The sequence below is a fragment of the Equus caballus genome, chromosome 1 (genome assembly GCF_041296265.1).
Source record: "Equus caballus isolate H_3958 breed thoroughbred chromosome 1, TB-T2T, whole genome shotgun sequence".
In the NCBI taxonomy this organism is placed as follows: domain Eukaryota; kingdom Metazoa; phylum Chordata; class Mammalia; order Perissodactyla; family Equidae; genus Equus; species Equus caballus.
This window is the reverse complement of record NC_091684.1, coordinates 167,175,280-167,197,025: the sequence shown is the minus strand read 5'-3', so window position 1 is coordinate 167,197,025 and position 21,746 is coordinate 167,175,280. Positions and strand designations below refer to the sequence as shown.

General features: G+C 44.6%; 1 protein-coding gene across 11 annotated transcripts in view; it reads right to left on the bottom strand.

Annotated features, from left to right (window-relative positions):
- Positions 1-21,746, bottom strand: part of RYR3 (ryanodine receptor 3) — a 484,412-nt gene that overhangs the window by 178,693 nt on the left and 283,973 nt on the right. For 9 of the 11 annotated variants that reach the window (XM_023620680.2, XM_070239375.1, XM_070239401.1 and 6 more), the window contains 10 exons: positions 20,410-20,513; positions 19,090-19,173; positions 17,254-17,413; positions 15,697-15,844; positions 14,324-14,529; positions 13,562-13,736; positions 4,957-5,165; positions 3,238-3,413; positions 2,039-2,075; positions 291-454 (listed from right to left, as the gene is read on the bottom strand). In XM_023620680.2, the coding sequence (XP_023476448.2) occupies positions 291-454; positions 2,039-2,075; positions 3,238-3,413; positions 4,957-5,165; positions 13,562-13,736; positions 14,324-14,529; positions 15,697-15,844; positions 17,254-17,413; positions 19,090-19,173; positions 20,410-20,513 (1,463 nt within the window). Of the gene's footprint in view, positions 1-290; positions 455-2,038; positions 2,076-3,237; positions 3,414-4,956; positions 5,166-13,561; positions 13,737-14,323; positions 14,530-15,696; positions 15,845-17,253; positions 17,414-19,089; positions 19,174-20,409; positions 20,514-21,589; positions 21,615-21,746 lie in introns of all 11 variants that reach the window. The other 2 variants (XM_070239409.1, XM_070239386.1) reach the window with 2 other exon arrangements.

Sequence of the window (21,746 nt, the reverse complement as noted above, 5' to 3'; positions counted from 1 at the left end):
GCCCAGAAATCACGGAGAAGAGTCTGAGAGGGAGCCCAGATCTCCCAATTGCCCATCTGTGTCTCTCAGCCCTAGGTCACGTTTTATATACGTGATGAAATTATGCTCTATTTTCACTAACAACACTTCTCTACCATGGTACTCCCGGTTTACCTAAGGACTTTAAGCCTATGCTTGATCTTCCCTTTTTAATAGATGCTGGGATGTTTCCCTTCTTCTTGGGTTTGGGGGTAGAAGGGAAAAAGACCGCTGGGGACAGGGAGTGAAGAGCCCCTTGGGAGCCTCCTTACCTTTCGTGGACCCGGCCTCTTTCATCCCCTAGAGTAACAGTCACCGTACAGTTTTTATTCAGGTCAAACTTTTCACTGTACAAGTGATAGTCCGGAGTCACCCATCCGACCCAGACGCAGGAGGGGTCCTGGCCAGCAAAGATGCGGATTGTGTAGTAGCACTGCTGGGGAGAGATCACAGAGGGGAGTGAGCGGCCCCCCAGCACGAGGAGCAGGCTTGACAGGCAGAAATAACACAGCGGCCCACACGGTCCTCTCTTCTTAAAAAGTACACCCTGTTCCAGAGGGGACTTTCCCGGCATCCTAGACTGGGAGGAAGGGCTGACTACAGAATTTGGCTTCCTTATTTTTCCCTTTTCTGTCGTGCTTTAGAACTTGGAGAACCAGGCACTTAATCTACCACACTTGGCCCAGAAGATGCTGCTAATGAAATTAGTGGCAGCACCTCAGAACGGTCAGCACAGAGCCCTAACCCTCTCCTGGGCACCAGGGCAGACTTGGGCTGCTGGGGAGAGCTGAGCACTGTCCTCGCTTTCGGAGAGGGACCAGTCGAGGGTCAGAGAACTCCTGCTGCACTTTCCACTTCTACAGGGAAGTCCAAGGTATTTTTTTTGGAAAGTCTTGAAAAAGATGTTGTAAAAGAAAAAGCCCACACTGTGGCCGAGCACCCTCTGTGTGACCATTAGACTCAGCGACAGGCAGGGGTGAGAATTACAGCAGTTCTTGACAAGCGTCATAACCATCTGTGAAGTGTATCACGATGTCATAATAACAGCTAAAGCACTGAGGTAAGTGACTGCTTCATCTTTTTTTTTTTTTAATGAAATTGAGTACATTTACTCTGAACGAAGTTACTTTTACGTGTAATCTGTCACATTTTCTTGATTGGAAGATAAAAAGGTCAGCCAGACAAACTGCGTCTTGAAACTTGGCACTGGCAGCTATTAATCATGTGACCTTGGACAAGTCATTCATCCTCTCTGTGCCTCAGAGTGCTTAATACTGTCCATCTCCCGGGGTTGCTGTGGGAATTAGGTGGGAAGGTGATGCAATGGGCCTGGGGCAGTGCCCTGCACATACTAGGTGTGTGACATGCTGCAGCAAGAACCTTATTCCTGACAGTTAACCTATGGACTCAGGACTGCAGGATAACTTCACAGAAGGGGTAACAAGCATGTCTTCCAAAGAAATGTCTTTTGTCAGGTGTTAAAGAAGGATGAGAGAAAGAAAGAAATTAAGAAGTGTTGCTTTCTGACTACTGTCTAGCTATAGAAAAGGGACCAAAAGTAGCTTCCATCTTCTGGACTGGCTCCCTGCTTCTTCTTCTCATTTGATTGCTTTCAACATTATCCCTGGCACTGCTCAGAGAGATGGGAGAGTTGATCCATAGACGTTTACATAAAAGAGCCAACAAAAGAATTAAATTAAGACCTCTTCTTCCCCAACTAATGTTCATTTCAATAAGAAAGGCAGTGCTGGGTCCCTGGTAACAAATGGGCAACAAGTACACCATGATGCCCAATTAGGAGCTCCAGATAGAGCTTCTGCTTTGCACTGAATAACTGTCTTTCTCTCCCCCATTTGAGAAATGCCATAGATGTGTTCTGGAAGCATCGAGATGGATATTAAAAGACAGAGTAATTGGCAATTAAAGAGGATCTCTAGACAGATCTTTGCTGTAAGGGGCATATTACCAGGCACAGCAAAGAATCCAATAATTAAAACCATAATTGAGAACATTTACTTACTGTTGTTGTATGAGAGAGTATTTCTTGCATCTGTTTCCTGGGGGGAAGATAATCCATGCTTTAGTTATTCAGCTGTATACACAATTCCACAATTCTGACAGGCAACTGATCTACCTTTAATGATGAAGGCCAGTTTAGGAAACCATTTCCTATACATGAGTGATTCCAACTGGTCTTGGAACTCGTTCATTTGTAACTTGCTACCACCAGCCAGGGCTGCGACTTCCAACTCTTGTCCCTCAGCCCAGATGGTAAATTACAGCTAGGCAGAGGTTGGGGAAGCTGTAATAATGGGCAGGGATAACTCTGAATACATTATCCTGTTCTCTCAAGTGCTTGTTTAAAGGTTGGTAGATAGTGAAATTAGAGGAAAGCTGGACAAGACAGCTCCAGAGAGGCAGACATACAACAACGATTGAAAACAGACATAATGGGGGGCCGGCCCTGTGGCCGGGTGGTTAAGTTCACGTGATTCGCTTTGGTGGCCCAGGGTTTCGCCAGTTCAGATCCTGGGCACAGACCTAGCACTGCTCATCAAGCCATGTTGAGTCAGCATCCTTCATAGTACAACTAGAACAAGCTGCAACTAGAATATACAACTATGTACTGGGGGGCTTTTGGGGAGAAGGAAAAAAAAAGCAAAAAAAGAGATTGACAACAGATGTTAGCTTAGGGTCAATACTTAAAAAAAAGACATTAAAGGAAAGAAGGATAGCAAGGAATATACTCTTTATCAGGAAGGAAGGAGTCACATTACTCAGGAGTCACATAGCTGCTGGGTTGAACACTGACCATAGTTATGCAAAGAAGGCAGTATTTGTCTCCAGAAGCTTCTAAGTTCACACAAAGGCAACAACAATTGCACCCTCTCATGCACTTAGATTCCTTTTACTCCAAAACACAAGAATTGTAGGTTGCAAGAAGGCCAGGGACTCAGAGAGCTCAAAAAGAGCAGAAACTTTTCCACCAGATGTGACCCTGTTAAGATAGATTGGTCCCCTAATTATACATTGCTCAAACACACACAGCGCATGTATGCACACGTGTACACGTACATCCTCACTTCTTTACCTGACTGAAAGCAGAGAGAACCCCAGAGTTCTAGCAGTGTTGAGGTAGAGTAAGAAACAAAGACACAGAAAGCCAATTTTACAGCAGACACAATGAGCACCTTTGAGAACTGGAGGCCCCGCCCTCACCTTTTCTGGAAAGCATCACTGTCCAGACAGGGGCTGTGGCTGAAGGAGGCATGGCACTCAACGGGCATGCTCAGGCGGCAGTAGATCATGTTGGCATTGCTATTCTGTGTGCCAAACGTCTTGTGGGTCACCTTGAGGCATGGCGGGCTGTCCATGGTGCCATCGATCCTCACGACCTGGAAACACCACGAGTCCTTACCTGACACATCTCAGGCCCGAACTTGACCCTGTCCCTACTTCCCTCATTGACATTACATACGTCAAGGCTGTCTGCAAACTATAAAAGTTGTCATGAGTGATAACCAAACTATTACTTTCATCATTCCTTGGACCCTGTCCTGTAGAAAATAACAGATCTGCCTCTGGCTGGAGAAATTAGAGATTTAAAAATACGTCCACTGGATTTTCTGCAAGGTGAAATGTGGAGAACAGGTGCAAGACGGGGGGGCACTATCTGGATGATGCAGTGTGGGGCCTGCCAAGGGTGACCTTTCAGGTTAGGGGGCAAGTGGCCAAAGAAGAAAATCTTTCCAAAGATTTCCCTTGTTGGTGGGCATGAGAATATCTATGGGAGAAGGTGCTAGAAAGCCCAAAGCTCAAGAAGAGACATCCCACCTCCCTCGGAGGACACTGTCTCCCACCCAGAGCATTTCCCACCTCTGCCACAGTCACAGCCTGAGCACTGAGGCTCCCTGAGGACATTCCCAGCACCAGGGCAGAAGCATTGCAGGGGGTGGGATCGGAGGAGGAAAGATCAAAACTGGATTTTTAAAACGTGCGTGTGGGGGGGAGAAGAAGAAGTAAATTGAGACATAATTTTCTTATGGTCTAAGCATTTCTCCCTAAATTCTAGAGAACAGTTCCTATCCTGGGGTCTATGTAGATGCTTAACTATTTTTGTGTAGTTCGTGTATTTTTCTAAGTGGAGGGTCTCTAGGTTCCATCAGTTTGCCCAAGGGGTCCTAAAGTAATGGTCAGGCAGGAATCAGAGAAATAAAAGCCTCTGTGGGGAAAAGTGGGGGGTTAAGCATTGATGCTTGTTGAATTTAGATTGGAAGGTGAGCTAAGAGAATTTACAGCAGGTGGAAGCAAGCCACTGAATCTAACACTTCAATGGAGCTGATTTGTCTGACTTTCCATCAGCCTCCCTCCCACACACACTATGAAAAACCATGGTGGATGGTGAGTTTGGGCAAAAGAGAGCAAGGAGATGTGGAGCCAGAACCCAAACTGGGCTCCTTACCATCTTTGGGTCCTCTCAGCTCCCCCTATAAGATGGGAGCATCATAATCAACTACTACACCTCAGCCTAAAAGGTTGGAAATGGCTCTGTAGAAACCAAACAGGGCCTAAAAGAAATCAAGTTACAGGCATAGAAGAATCAAGTCCAGGAGATATCTTGAGTGTTGAACTTTTTCAGGAAAGTAACATTTAAGGTCTCTGGATACTGCATTGCCATCACGATACCAGTATAGGAACTTCTGAAGAAAATACAGGGGCCCAAAGGCTTGGGGATTGATCTGCAAGGCTGTATCTGCAAGGTGGTTGCTGTTTATAAGCTGCCACTGAGCTGCCCTAATTAACGTGCCTGAAACTGCAGCTCTGAGGGCCAGTGAGGAGGTGGCTGGCAAGCAGCTGCCTGTTGACAGAAGCATTAGCGAGAGCTTAGCGTCTTGGCCCACCTGCTCCGCCAGGGCCACCCACTGCGTGTAACATTACCTCTATATGTGGATGATCCTTTGGGACGTTGACAAACGTTGGGAGGCGCTTGCTGAACCACATCGCAACATCTCGGTTCATGTTGACAGCGAAAGGCTCAAAGCCCTCTTGTAGGCCGCACATGGTATAAAACTTGAAGGTACTGGCATCCATCCCGAGATTCATGCGGCCAATCTGAGACAGTCCCAGAGAGCAGATGGGCACAAAGCCTGCAGAACGGCGAAAGAAAGCTCAGCTTCAGCCTGTGGTACCATCTCAGGAAGCTGTGAGGAAGCCAAGACTGTGCTTCCTTAACGGCTTTGAGTACCAGTAGGAAAGATGGGACACCATCCTTTGTCTTCCTGGCACATAAACTCAACAACGTGAGGCCACGTGGAGTCTATGGCCGCCCTTGGTGAATGGGAAAGAAAGTGAATTTGATTCAAAATGATTTGGGAAAAAAGCCAAGATTATTCTTAAGAAGTAAATAAATATCAGCTGGAAAAGTAAAACCAATGAGAGAAAAAGTGAAATTCTTGACCTACACCTTAGTTAAAATTGACATTAGGCCCTGGGAAATTTTAAAATATTGCCCCAAACAAAACAATACAAGAAACCTAAAGAATGATGTGGTGCAAAGTGCCTAACTTTTCTAGGTCTCAGCATCTTCTCCAGTGAAATGAGAGGCCTAATGGTTTTTTCTGTTTCGAGGGTATGATTCTAGGAAGTTTTAAATGTTAACACTATGACTCTGCTTGTTTAACAAAATTTAACAAAATACAATTGCCAAACTTGCATCCCCTAGTCTACTGTTCTGGTCCCCACCTAAGCAGGAAGGGGAGATTTTTGAGTAGGAACCATAGGAAACACCTCTTCCCCCTCCTACAGTGATTGTCTCTCCAAGCTCTCTTCTGTATCCTCATCATATTAAAAAATTGCCATGCAGAACAGACCAAAGCAGAAGTTCAAATTGTTTGGTGTTCTTGTTTGTGGGCTATTTATAAATCATAATTGTGGACCAACAAATCGGCAGAGCTGGGAAAGCACTCATTATCCTGGATGTGGGAGGATGTCGGAGGCAGGCGGCCGGAGAACACTTGGAAGGGGAGGAAGGGGTACAAGGCTGGTGACTAGAACAGGGATTGGAGCCCCCGAAAAGACAACTGGTGTCACTCTTAGGACAGGAGTGTTTATTTTAGGGGGAATTTAAAGGCCAATTTTGGGAGAATTTACATTCAACAGTAAGAGCATCCATTCACAGAACCCAAGGCCAAAATGCACTCTTCTAGAGCGAGTGCTTATATACTGTTATTTAAGCCACAAAGTTTCTATGTAAATAAGTCACATAAATGAAAAATAAATCCCTCACAAGCTAAGTTGGTTGCATTGAGAAACTATGAACTGATTTAGGACACTAATACTGTTTAATATCATTTCTAAATAAAAGAGCTTTAATGCAGTCTAAGCAGAATGAGGGTGATGTCTGCACAGAGAGCCTCCTCTCATGGTCACCGAGGACTGAGAGTGGACGGGTGGCCATGGCCCTCAGGAAGGTAGATGGACAGGTCGATCAGACAAGCACCCATTCATGCAACCTCCCAAGCATTGCTTTGCTTCTCACATCGTTGTGCCCAGGACTGTAACAGCTGGAACCATTTCCTTTCTATAGACAGAGATTTTTATAAATAAGGAAGCTTTGGAGATCTGACTCCATAATGGAATAAGGATTGCCTGCTGGCAAAATTTCTTGGGTCCCCATTGGGACAGAGGGCTCTGTGATATGCTATGAAAAGATGAGAAGGAAGGAGAGGAAACTGTCTTGATCCCAAGAAGCTTACAGAAAAGGGGACGACAAATGAGATATAGAAGAGTGAATGTTGTGCTGTAAGACATCTCTACTCCCAAGACAGTATTTTGGTTTCTGCTAAGGGGGTAACGCAACCCAGACAACTGTCACTACAGTAGTTTTATTGTGGAGCCATGATCACGAAGTGTTCCAGCCCTGACGTGAGCAGAGACAGGACTTTTGAGCAACGCAGGTCATCTGAATAACTTCCCAGTTACAAACCCACTGACAATGGAGGACACATGCAGGAGAAAAGGTAATATTTGCATGAAGCCTTTTTTCTAAGGAACTTGGGTTCCTTCTCATTCCTAAGTGCAGGAGACAGCACTTTGTTGAAGACAAAATTGCAGACTTGAGGAGCTAACGGACTTGACCAAGGTCATGAGAAGGGCAAGTAACAAAATGGGACAAGATCCCACACCCTCTGACTCAGACCAGCTGCCAGTCAGTGTGCGAGAGAGGGGGTGAATGTTCCAGGCGATGAGTGCCCCAGATTTAAACAGTGGTTATTTCCCGGGGCAGGAGGGTACACTCATTACAGAGTCAAATGCTGTCCCTCCAGGGCAGAAGCTCTCTCCACAGGGGAGAGCTGAGCACTTCCTGAGAAAAGGCATGGCAACACGAGTCATGGATGTGAAAGCAATGGGAGGGACCGAGTGTCAGGGACCCCCTGGGGGCTAAGTGGGCACAGCTGTGACAGCTCTGTAGAGCAGCAGCAGAGAAGCTAAATCTAAGGCTTCAGTCAGAAAAGAGAAAACCCAGAAAGGACCAGGAGCAAAGACAAATCCTCGTAAGGTGCCAGCACTTTCTCCTGGGGAAAAACACTTGATACATTCAATTAGCTTCCTCCACCTGGTAAAGAGGCTCCAGCTAATGGTCTCTCCATTTCTAAAGCTTCTTTACTGGAGGTATTAAATCTTCATGTAACTTTATAACTCTGCATGATAGCTAGAGATGGGAGAACAATGATGATCAAGCACAATAGCTAATATTTGTCAAGTACTTTCTAAGTGTCAGGCACTGGGCTTGGTGCTCTATAGATTTATCTCACTATGATGCCCATTTTACAGATGAGGACACTGAGGCTTAGCAAGGTGAATAACTTGCTCAAGGTCTTTCACCTAGTAAGCTGCAGAGCCAGCATGCAAACAATGCTGCTTGAGCAATCCAGAGCAAGCAATGGGGACTGAGGCCAGGCTGCCTGCTCTCTCTCATCTATAATGACTTGCTTTGACTAACTCTTCCTTCACTTTTCAAATGATTTGCCTAAGTGTCATGTAGTTGACCAGCCTGCCTCCGGATCAGGGAGCTAGAGACCCACGACCACAAAGCACTCCACGCTCCTTAGAGGAAAAAGCTGCCTGTCACAAGGGGCCACATGGCTCCCTGGAGTTGACATGGATAAAAAGCTCCATTTGGTAAGGCCACATGGCAGAACTGCGAACACTGACTCTCATAAGCAAGCATTTGCACTTTGCACATGTGGGGGCCTGGATTTGGCCACCCCAAGATATGTCTCTCTGGCATGATGATTATTTGGGGCTCGTTACTTTGCAGACAGGAAAGTAACTGAAAAGTAGAATTTACTTACCCTTTGTAAGAGACATTTACATTGTAAAGGAAATCTCCATCTGTAAAGATATCTCCCTGTATCAGGAAGAAGGGCAGATGACCTTATCTCTAGAAACTCTTAATCAATGGGGAAGGCAAGGACTTAAATCTGCATTTGTTTATTGTGCCTGTCTGGTAACCTCCTGTAACTGACTCCCCCCATCCCCAACATCCTCCTTTGTCTTTAGCTGGATATGATGTTTGGGGTGGTGGTTTCAGCCATTTTGGTGGGTTGCTCAGCTTGCCTGAGCCTCTCCCATGCATACATTGACAAACAGAGATGGCAAGCAATAGGATATATTGGAGTACATGAAGAAGCCATTTGGTGTAAACCTAATTCTGCCTGACTTTGCTTTTTTCCAAAATGGCCTGACGGTGACCATTGAGCATGCATTGTATATCTGCTTTAAAACATTTACTATGGCAAGAACAAATGGCCTAAGATAAAGGTGCAACTCCCCCCACCCCCCACCATTGGCATTTCCTTAAGGATAAGCATCTTTCCTTAGGCTAGGAACTGATTGCTGCACTCACCTTTGACCACCCAGCTCACCTGTGACCACCCAGCTCAAGACAACAGACCTGGCACCCTGCTGTGTTCACCGAGACAGCAGACCTATCTGCTGTTTCCATCAATCACTGTGCCGACAGAGCAGTCTCACGACTATTGTAAAAGGGACATTTCAATCCTATGTGAAACATCCTGTGTGGGGGTATATAACCACTCTGTGCACCCCACTTCTTCAGTGCCCTTTCTTCCTTTGGGAAAAAAGGTCCCAGGCCATGGTCCTCAGATTTTAGATAAAGCTTTGTTTAATTTTCTCCTGCTATTCTGTCTCATGTGAATTTAATTCGCTCTCTGGCCAGACGAACCCAGAGAGGGTAGAGGAAATGTCTTCCTCCCCAACACACACAATCCGATTAACCCATAGCTTTAAGTGAGACTGAAGAAGTCAGAAGATGGAAAAATTAAGGAGGAAGGCAATACCCTCTCTCTAACGTGCGGCCTAATAGGTGGAATTATGCTGAAATCTTTGAGGAGGTTTGAGGAGAAAATTTGCCAATGGCATTATGTTGAACCAAGATGTGCATAGAGTTCTTGTTCCAGGAAAGAAATGGCAGGAACACATGCATTTAATTCTGTAGAGGACCCCAGGATCTGATAAACTTTGTATCAGAAGGCCTCATACGGGTTTTGTGATTAGGAAGGGAGACAGCCAGGAGGTTACCATTTTATAATTCAGGAGCTCAGAAAGAAACCAGTTCTCTAGAAAATCCAAACCATGGATCCATTTTCAATCCATTTCAAGCTGAAGACATGAGAGTAAATTACTACTAGTTGTGGAAAAATTGAGATCTTGGAGAGAGGTGGTTAAATGCCTTCCCAGACCATTCTGGGTATGTTTCAAGAGTCTCAATCCAGCAGCACGTGTTTTACCCATTAGTTTTTATTTCATGCTCATCCTCAAAAAGATAGAGTTCAGGGACAGTGCTGAGATGGTCACAGGCCTGGCAGAAAACACAGGAAACAAGAGGGCATGTTCTCCTGCCACAGCCACTTTCTGAAGCATAGGGTCCATTTGAAGGGAGAATGGCAGGGGGACCTTGGTACTGATGTGTCTGCACGCAGATGGCAGTGACACTTTGGCAAGTAAGTTTCATCTGCTGCCTACGGGAGCAGAGCTGGGAGATCTGCTAAACCCTGACAGGCCAATGCAGGAACAGCTGGGGGGCTGCCCCTGTAGACACCAAAGCTGTAGCAGGAACAGGATGTCCCTCAGGGGAGTGCCTGGCAGAGAGGCAGCCCAGGGGACGGGCTCTAAAGCCTCTTCCAGATGTCACATCTGGAGGTCTAACAGGATGTTCAGGATTTTACCTTCCTTTCCTTTAAATGGAACAAAAGAGAAGACTAAATAGCAAAGGTTTCATCATGGAAGTTTCTGAGCTTCAGATGCCTTTAGGCAACAACATTGGGAGCTGTGATGGTCCAGGCCAGGAACACGGGTGGGGAATGACGATTAGAAAAATTCTAACGAGGCAGATAAGAATATATCATCTATGGTACAGAAGAGGATGGAGACAACCTATAAATAACCCAGAGGAAAAAACAGCCATGAATTATAATGCTTGCCCCCATTCCTTCCCCTAAAGGACAAAAAAACTTTCCACAGCACAACTCCACTAGGGTATTGGCCTGAATCAAGGCAGGGATGCTGGCCACTAGAACACAAGCATATAGGGGATTTTGCTTTATGAGGGGCTACAAGGCCCAAAATGTTTTATTTTCAACAGATGCTTTTCCTAATAGCTCAGGGCAAGAATTGCTGCCTCTTTCCACTTTATGCAGAGCACAGAGGGATGCTCTATGGTTTTTCCAGGCCTCTGGGCTGTTGTTATCAAAGAATGGCATGACTACTTCCTCTCACTGCCCTTCCGCCGACTCCTGAGCCATCACAGAACCGAAAGAGCCTTCCAATTATCTTGTCTCTGTGTTATTAAAGTGTGATATGATACTCCGGTATAATGTGTTAACATAATACGGTACAATTCCACTATAAAACAGATTCCTAATAATAGACTTTGTTATTCTATAGGTCAGATCATGTCCCTGTACACAAAAGGTCTATGAGGCACCTCCTTCATCACAACACTCATGATCTCTAAACACAGTTACCCTAAAACATCCCTCTTCTCTATAGTATTTCTTTGTTCGAACCCCACAACAGCCCCATGTCCTACAGAGTGAAGTCCAAGGGTGCTTGGCCCAGATTAGACAATAAAATGTCTTGAACGAAAAGCCTAAGTCTTGGTATTTGAGGCTGCAATCTGCACCTTATCTGTCTTTCCAGCTTCATCTTCCATAAATTCCATACACAAATCTTCAAACTGTTCCACCCTTTCCTGTGGTTTCCTGATTCCATATATTACTCATGCTATTAACACACTACTACTGTTACTCTAGTTATATACCCTGAGGGGAATTCCCTTCTCCTTAGATGTAGTCATCTCGTATTATTTATTTAACATTCAATTCCAATCCCATTCTTACAGAATTTTCATTCTGTATCATCATTCGCCATTTCCAACCTACTGCTTTGCATTATTAGTTCTTTTCATATTTTCGTCTTATGTTTTTTCCAACTAGAAAATGAACTTCTTGATGCTACCCCTGCTTGCATTTGTATGCACTGTAGATGCCTGCTTCTCATAGTTTAATGTGCACACAACCACTGGAGCATGTTGTCAGCAATTTCTGATTCAGTAGGTCTGACATGGGCCCTAGGATTCTGCATTCTTAACAAGTGGACCACACTTTGAGTAGCAAAGCTTTGGACTTTACAAAGTTCTCCTAACTCTACACAACATGTGAGATTCTTAACTCTTCCTTATGTTGAGCCAAAGCCTCATAGGTAAGTTGCCTCCCCCACTTCACACACAGCAGAGCCAGGAAAAGTTTCTCGGTCTCCAGACTCTTTCTACTCCAGGGAGCCACTTTCCTTGGGAATGTGCCTGAATCTTCTCGTTCTTCGTTTTCCTCCTGGCCTCAAGAAGAGAGCACCGCCTGTGGCGGGTACTCAGTAAACATCTGTGTCCTAAGAGCAGAGTCAGAAGATGGCTTGTCTACGCTGCCCTCATGTCCACCTACACAATTTCCTCTCCTTTGCCTCTGAGCCAGCACACAAGCCATTCTTTCTGCTAGCAGCGTCTTTCCCACTTGTCTCCAAAAATAAGATTCTTTCTTTAAAGCTTTGATTTTAAGTCTTTTCAGAAGGCATTAAAATATGACCCCATCTGGCTTTAGTCATCCTGTCTTTCTAGAAAAATACATTGACTTGCAACTTTTCTATTTCCACAAATATACAGCTCATAGAAACTATAAAGCTCTTTTAAGGTACAGTTGGATATGCATATTGTAGACAATAGGTGTCTGTAAAAAGTGTGAAAGTGATTTATAAGGTTAAAAATACTCTGTAAATAAAGACTGTTTTATATACCTATATTTAAAAATATATATTTTTTCTTGCATTTCTGCTGCTCTTGCCGATGTAGTTCTATCTTTTTTAGCTTTGTAGGAAAGAACTATGTTTTTGGTAAAGTCTCAGAAATTTAGAGCTACCAGGAGCCCTCATCATTTACAGAGGAGAAAATGAGGTGCAAAGAGGTTCAATAAAGTCAACCCAAGATGTCACAGTTGGGGAGGGGCAGCAGCAGGTCCAGAACTCAGGTCTCCTGACCCAGAGCAGTCTTTTTCCCTCCCAACCCCTCTGCCTTCCTCCTTGTTTCTAATGAAGCAACAGAAAGTGGTAGAGCAAGAAGCACAGGGGTGTGTACACGGCGGGTATCAAGTCATTGCCATGGAATTTTATATCAAGAAGGATGTTGGAACTCATGTAGTCTATCATCTTTTTCTTTGGTATAGATGAAGAAATTGAAGCCCAGAGAAGTCAAGCCAAGCCTCTCTGGGAGCCACATAGCTTGATAGGAGTGAGACAGCTGACTTGCAGTCCAGTTCTCCTCCCCGTGCATGCCAACAGCCTTGTGTAGGCAATGTAGTTACGTACACAGGAAATAAGTGCCAATTGCTCCTTTGTGTAGCTGGAAGCACTGCCCTAATGGCAGTCTATTCATGGCCATTAATAAGTGTAACTATGCTTGGATTTCACAGCGTGTCTGAATTTCAAAATAAATTACATTTCATTCAAGGGAATAGCTATGTCGAACTTTCGTGTTTCAATGGTTCTCATCAAAGTATCAAGTTCAATTACACAAACCTGCAGACTGACAAATCAGAATAAAAGGATCACTCTTTAATCCACTGACTTTTCTCTCCTGCCAGGGACCTTAGTCCATATGCAATTAGCATTTCCTTTGTAACCCTGGGAAGCCTGGTGAACCTTAACATGCCAAGGCACAGTGTAGGGAATGAGAGGAGAGCTGCGTGGTCAATTCGGAAATTCAGAGCTTATGTTTATGCTGCACATATCAACTATCACTATTATTTGTCTTGCTCCTTCAAAACTGATAGTCTAAGGGCTGGTCTTCACCGCCAGGGTTTAAAATATGCAAAGGTCAGCACACCCTAAATAAGGAGGTAGAAGAGCTCCCCCAGCTCTCCCTGGATATTCCTTCAGCTCCTGGAGGTGGAATGGGGGAAGGTGGTAGATTTACCATTCTCAATCTCGTAGTCAGCAAAGGCAAGTTCAGAGCCTTTGTTGGTGATGAGCAGCTCCCCATTCAGCGTGAAGATCATCGAAGCATCATCCAGGTTAATCATACATCCAACCACATCTCCTGGCTGCCAGGTACGTCCAAAATACCCACTCCCTTGATGCCAACGCTGGCCCTAGGAAACAAGACCCCAGAACTTAAAGAAATGGAGCTGGAGAAATGGAGAAACCCCCATGCAGCTGGAGAAATGATTTCTCCTAATTGTGAGTGGTATCTGGTTTCTACAAGGCACTCACTTCTCCACCAATGACAACTCACAAGGAAGAGTAGTGTATCTTACAGATGAATGAAACTCAGAGACTTAAGCCTCATCAGAAAAGGTGGCCTGAGTCTCCCAATAATAGTCAGCTATGACAACAGGCAGAAGTCTCACTAGGGCAAAGTGGTAAGATTTCCCCCCATACTGGCCACATGGTATTCGGTGAACCTCCTCTGGAGTAGAGGCAGTGGGCTTTGGTGCAAGAGCAGATATGGAGGCAATTACAGAAGGGACTTAGGCCTACAGTCCTCCACTTCATCAGAGCAAAAAAGCAAACTAACAATCACTAGGCAATGATCATTCAATGGTTTAAATTAGCCAGTGGTAGCGGCCATTCCACTTTTGAAGCCAGAGATCCAGGAACTCAGTACTTCTAACTTCTGGGGAAATGTGTAGAGAAGAAAAACTTGGGCTGAGGATGTGTGGATGCTATCCAGACTCACCCTGCTGCCTTCAAACACAAAGGCTTGGTCATCGGCCCCCAGCTCGACGTCAGGCCGACAGCCTGGCCTGGCCCAGCCGACGCGCATGTCTCCTCCGGTCACCACCTCAAACTCAAAATACCACTTGCCAGATCTCACAGCGTAAGACCGCTCTACCCGGAAAAATCGGATCTTGTCTATGCTGACTTTCTCCACAGCTGGGTCAGCTACCGTGAGAAGGAAAGGGAGTAGAGGGTACAGGAGGGAAAGAGAGAACACAGACTTTAATAATTAGGTAGCATTCCTCAAATGAATTTGACAACGACAGACTGATGACAGATCTCCCACTATCCAATATAGCATTCTGTTCATAATATAATAATCATCATTATCACCATCGTATCTAACAATACAAGCCACCATTCACTGAGCGATTACTTTGTAGTAGATGCTTTAGAGACTGTATCTTGGTTTTCCCTCCCAACAATCCTATGAGGTCAGTTATATTGCTTTCATTTTACAGATGAAGAAACTGAGGCTCAGAGAGGTTAAATCACTTGCTCAAGGGCACGGAGCCAATAAACTGAGGAGAGCAAGGATTTGAACCAAGGTCTGTCTTACTCCAAATCCATCCCCTTAACCACTTGTAATACTGCCCCACTAACCTAAGGTACCTCCTGGGGTAGGGGATGACAACAACACGTTCATCAATTAGAAGCTGGTGATTTTAATTAGTGCTAGAATTTCACTGAGAGATGAGATTACCTGGCTCAAAAGTACGCTGATATTCACATGTTTGGGAAATAAAAAAAATAAAGGTAACTTGGTTTTGTGACCCAGTATCCTGAAAAACTCAGCTACCCTGGGGAAAAACTTATTCCCTGTGGGATTGGGTCATAGAAGTGCTCATCATAGAAACATCTGCCAACGGGACAATGTTTTATTATCAAACATGCCTCTCCCAACCCGTCTCCTCACTTCTTGAAACACACCATTTACTTTAGTGCTCTTCAGCACCAATCTCATTTCCTTTTTTATTTTTTTAATTTTGGTGAGGAAGATTGGCCCTGAGCTAACATCTACTGCCATTCTTCTCTTTTTGCTTGAGGAAGATTGTCCCTGAGCTAACATTTGTGCCAATCTTCCTCTCTTTTGTATGTGGGACACTGCCACAGCATGGGCTGATGAGCCATGTATAGGTCCGTGCCTGGAATATGAACCTGTGAATCCCAGGCCACCAAAGTGGAGCGTGCAAACTTATCACTATGCTACAAGGCTGGCCCCTCCAATCTCAATTCTAATAGTACAAGTTGGACCAATTCAAAGTTAGCATTTCCCCGGAAGAGGAGCTGTTTAGTAAACTGGTGCCAGAATGAACAACGTCCACTCATTACCTAGTTCTTGGTCTGATGGCTCGATGTTATAGCCATAACCAACAAATGTCCGAACAGCTTCACGAAGGCTGTCCCTGTTTGACTTTTTGGTACGCTCATCCAGTAATGCATATGGCACCAGACGGGGATTTCTTTTGTTCTTCAAATCCTATGCAAAGCCAGAGAAAAGAGGTTCTGAGAAAACACATTTTGTCTTTACAAATAGCTTGTCCTACTCATATATTCCCAGCAACAGTCTTGGCTTCCTCATGTTCGTCTTCTTGCTCTTCCCCCAGTGCCTTGATATTTAGCAATGAACATCTTTGCCACTTCTCTTCAGGATTAAATGAGCATAAATGGAAACCTGTTACTAACGTTCAAAGCTAGTATTAAAAAACATATTTTAATAATGTCAGCCTGTGAATAAAATGAAGTGTCATGAAATTGGTTAGAAAACTCCATTCCCAAGGCAAGGCAGATGGGGATTTGCGTCACTACTCCCTTATGACAGATCATGCCATGATTTAAACTGTTACAGCCTCCTCATAACAGCCTCTTAACAGAGAAACATCACAGAGAATCATCTATGCTCATAGAGAAACATGAGGAAAGGTGGTAGAGCCATAGTGGGTCCATTTCACTGTAGTCGCACACATTTGTATTAGAGTCCTCCTCAGTTCCTGGGGGCTGCTGGGAAGACCATAATGACAATTGCAGTGATAAGTCATCAGAAACGAATATTCACGACCTGCTGTTTTGAACCCCTCATTTCCTCCTCTCTACTATAGTTTCCATAGTTGTGGTCTTCTTGGCTTCCAGACATGTGTAGGCTCAGAGGCTCAGGTATGAATGAACATGTGCGCACATAGCTATCCCTGGTCTTCCCTGATACTAACCCTGCTACTTACTGAGAAGAGGGAAGCATTTCAAGGAGAGAGGTGTGCCAGATGGTTTGGGGCCGAACCCTGGCTCTACACTCCATCTAATTCCTCGCTGTGCCCTGGCTCTCAGGCTGCCTCTCGTACATGCCAAGAACTCTGCCCAGGAATCTTGACCCAATGGACTGAAGTAAGAGGGCACAGGCTTCCTGGCAGGCTGGTTTGCCCCCGTCCTGGGCTAGCTTCCCCTCTTCACCCTCAGTGGTAGACACTCGGGATCATCCCAGAAATACTGCTGAGCTGTAATGTTGATTTTTGTGAGCCTTACCTTGGCCTGGGAGAGCGGCATGAAAGCTCAACTCTCCACAATGCAAGCACCAAGACGCGGAATGAGAGAAGACGCAGCCAGCAGGCACAAACACAGGGCAGCATGATCACGAGTGAAGCAGACTAACAAAGGAAAGGCAAGCCTATCCATTTCTGCAAAATTGCAATTGTGCCTAGAGCTAATGTCAATGTGACCGTTACAAATTCCATCCAGTCTCGTGATTCTATAAATAACGAATGCCCTGAAGCATGACAGAAAGAGTGTAAGGGCAACTGCCATCTTCCAGTCTAATACCCACCAAAGCAAAATGGCATTTTGATGGATGATCACATCTCCTAGCTTTTCCAGCATGCCTGACCCAGTAGTTCTCACCTGTTGAATGCCATAGGTCCATCCTTGTTTTATTCTGTCTTTTGCCCAAACATTATGTGCATTTTCTGCAAGCTTATCCACTAAAATTTCTTGAGGAGGTAACAGCTTCACATCAGACAAATCCAAAGGGGCTGGCTTATAGCCATTGGACATCATGTAGCTATAAGTAAATGGGAAAACATATATTTTGAACAGATCTGTATGACTCCCCCATTCCAGATCTTAGACCAATAGCACATGGTAAGAACATGATAAAAATAAGGCCATAGTCACAGGTTCTACTCTTTGGGAGTATGGGTAGCTCAGCTCTATTTCAAGTCCTTAGATGAAACCCCTAATCTACCATGTTTTTGCTAATATGTGTCACAGATTCATAGGGGACTGTTGGAAAAAATGGATGGTCAGTGCAAGTTCATTTTTATTTCTAAGAAAACTACTTATATGCCCTACAAATGATACAGATTCAGCATGCCACAACATTACCAGAAGCTCCTTCATCTCACTTCAGAAACACAAAAGGTTATAACTAGATTGGCAAGGACAGGACTTTAAACCAAATGGTTTCTTAAAAATCAGCCTAGTATGAGCACTCAGTGTTACAAAGATAAACTTTTACTTTCGGAATTAAAAAAGTCGTGGCACTAGAGAATTTGTGAGCATGACGTGACCTTAGTGGTGTGCTGTCCAGTCCAGGAGTCGCAGTCTCAAATGTCTGTAATTTGACAGATGATGGGAAAAAGCTCAGTGTGAGTCCAGGTAGATACATGGTGTGAATGAAGAGGACCCAGGCACACCGTGGAGTGACTCTGAGGGCAGCAGCTGATCACAGCCACGTGGGAATGTGAGTCCAGAGGCGTCCACAGCCCCAGGGCCACTGGCTGTCCAGATCAGGGCCAGAATCTAAATGTGATGACTTGCAGAGCAGGGCTCACTCTACCCAGGAACCTTGAGCAGCATGAGACACAGGGTCCCATTGTAGGCATAAGATACTAACTCTAATTCACCTTCCTGGGATGTCTGATCTTTCCACATGTGTTGGTCACTGAGCACTGACCCCCCCCCCCGCCCCAGCAGTCTCAGCCAGCAGGCTACCCCTCCAGCTGCTGCCTCTCAGATGTGCTGCTCTCGGCACTGGGAGTTGCCTCTGAGAGTGGAGCTTGGCAGCTTGGGAGTTTAACAGGGAAGAAGGGGAAGATAAGCATTTGATTAAAGCTGGCACTACCTTCCTTGACTTATAAGTAATTATGACACCTGTGTGTGAATGTGTGCGCACCCAAGCCAGGCGCACAGGGACAGCGAGCAAACGAGTCAGTAGATGCCCCAGTGAGCATGTGTCTCAATGTGCGAGCACACAGGACTCTGAATGGATGGGGTGAGAGAGAGAGCAGGTCACATGCAGATTTAGGGGGCCAAATTAAATCTTGGCAGAGACACCCATTTCCACAAAGGATTTATAAGGCTGGCCCAATGCCAGAGGAGTGAATCTTTGCTGTGGTGACGAACCATTTTCAAGCTCCTGAACCAACCACTATCGTTACAGACCAAAGACAGTGCGCCCAGCTGAGAAGGCTGCCTCTCTTGGCTCAGAATTAACAATAGCAGTGTGAGGTCTGGGCGGAAGGAGCAAAAAGAGGGAAAACCTGGAAACACCTGTATTTCAGCAGGCTTCTGACTAGGGGTCTCAGTGCAGTCTAAGTCATTGGAGCAGCCATCTTGAGCTGGTGCTAGCAAGAATCTGGAGCTGTCACCTGCCTTTGCACATGGGCCTCTCACCCTCTCAGTTTAAAACTTCAGGCTGAAGTATTAAAGTCTTGAAGAATTAAAAAAGTCACCTACTTTTTGGGCAGTTTGACCTTCTTGAGATCCTCCTCTGCGGCTGGATTAACATGAGCAATGTGGCACCCCAGGGCCAGGAGGGTTCTGTGGTATAACAGGGAGAGGAGACGAGAGTCAACTGAAGATAAAGGGCAGCAAGAACCCCAACCTGCATCTGAGTTGATAAAACAGACACTAGTAATTCATTTAGACCAGTGGTGGCCAAGCTTCTTCTGTAAAGGGGGAGGTAGTCAGTTTTAGGCTCTGTGGTCCATATGTCTCTGTTACCACTACTCAACTCTGCCATTATGGAGTGAGAGCAGCCACAGACCATAAGCAAACCAATGAGCTTGGCTTTGTTACAGTCAAACTTTATTTACAAAAATAGGTGTCTGGTCAGATTGGCCTCCAGGCCGTGGTTTGCCAGCTCTTGATTTAGACGGTGGCAAGCATAAGAAGGCAAAAAAGAAGTTCATTAACAGCCGCTCTTGGAGACATCTTCTAGTTTACAAATTTGCATTAGGATCGCATCCTGCTTCTCTGATTCCAGGGAAGAGAAGGGATCCTAATAGCAAATCCTTGGGGCAGCGAGTATTGACTGTGTACTCCCTGCACAGTGCCCTGAGCTGTGCTTGATGCCGTGAGGTACCAGAGCTGGACCCTCAAGAAACGTCAGTCAGTGTGACAGAAGATGTCACATGTGTGAGCCTATGAGATGAGGCACCGTGACAGAGCATTGTTATACCAAAAAAGCCACGACATTAAAATGTTCTTCAGTGACAACTAGAGAAGAGAGAAATACAATGCAGAGAGAGGGGTAACAGGCACAAAAGGAATTCAAGAAGGGAGATATAAACTTGGGCTAAAAAATTAAAATTAAGTTAAATTTAAATTAAAATTTAAAAAATCTGAATTAGGCTTTTAACCACGAGTAGAATCACGGAGAAGCTAAAAGTAGTTTTAAAACTGAATTTTAGTGACTCAAACAATGCTTTCCCATTGGTTTTTAGAAATGCCGTATCTTTTTTTTCTTCATTAAAATGAACTACAAGAGGCACTTGGTACTTCAGTTCTAAGTTTCTCTGCTTTTTTTTCTGCCTCCCTTTTTCCTCTCCCTGGCAAATAGCAAATGGTCTCTAAAGAAATATATATGCTAAATAACAATATCGGATGTGTTATTCACTGTGCCAAATCCTTTTGTGGCTTGAATACTCACTGTCCCTCTAATTTATCTGAATGCGTCACGTTCTCAAGGCGAGAGACATACCTTTGCAGTTTAGTCATAGGCAATAAATCATCCACTCACTGTTTGGTCCAAATTCAATTCAATTAAACACTCACTTTAAGGTTTCAGTTGACATTTGCAGGTTATAATTCTTCTCAGTTTCGGGGAGCTTGGAAAACTCCACAAGGCAGGGGTGTTGTCTTTTATTGTCATCCCGTATCTAGGTGACAACATAAGAAAGAATATATTTAAGGTTTGACAGTGGGCACTGCCTTGGAAAACAGAAAAAGACACACTTTGAAACACGGCCCAGGCAATCCGTATCAGGCAAGACAGACAGCTATTTGCTGATAGGGAAAGAGACGGTCTTCTCTCTAGTAAATGATACCCACAGTCCCCAGGGTGCCAGTGGCTTGTGCTCTGTGGATTTGCTTCTAGTCAGGTGTCTGCATTCAGAACATACTTTCCCAGAGAAGCAATTTTACACGTGGTGGCCATGCTCCTGTCTGCCCAAAATTCACGGAACCATAAGGTGACCGAAGGGTAGCATTCTTTAGAACATAAAGGACTACAGAATCTGACCAGCACTGTCCAATAGAAACACAAAATCAGCTACAAGTGTGAACCATATTTGTGGCTTCAAATTTTCCACCAGCCATATTAGAAAAGCAAAAAGAAAGAGGTGAAGTTAATTTTAATAACATATTTTATTTAACCAAATATATCAAAAATATTACCATTTTTAGCAAGTAATTAATATAAGAAATTATTTCCAAGACATTTTATATTAGCTTTGCATAGCAAGTCTTCAAAATCCAGCGTGTATTTTATTCTTACAGTGCATCTCAACTCAGACTGGTCACATTTCAGGTGCTCATGTGGCTCATGGCTGTCATATTGGACAGTGCCAATGCAGACATTAACTAATTAATTCGCTCAACAAACATTTGTTGTATGTCTACTATGTGGTAGGCATTGAGCTAGATGTTAGGAGTTCAGTGGTGAGCTGGGATAGCCCCAGCCCCATGAAGGATACAGTCTAATCAGGCAGGAAGCAGTGATAAAATAATCATAGAAATAAACAGAAAATTGCAATTGTGATTTGTTCTCTAAAGGAGAGGTTTGTGGCGTTAGAAGAGCACACAGCAGAGAGGCGGTCATATGTAAGGAGAACATTTTACAGAAGCTTTATCAATACGTAAGCATGAGGGTGCAGGGACCCTTCCAGTAACTAAGCTGGAACGAGCATAATTTGAGGGTGTCAATGTCAGGGTCATAGGAAGCTTCAGAACTCACCAATCCTTCTGCCTTCAGACATGACCTTACACAAGTCATAGAATAAAGTCAATTTACATCCTCCTTGAAAAATGCATTCTAGTGAAATAGATGCCTTAACCTCCTCTGAGTGTCCATTAATCTTAGTGATACATCTGAAATCCATATTAAACAAATT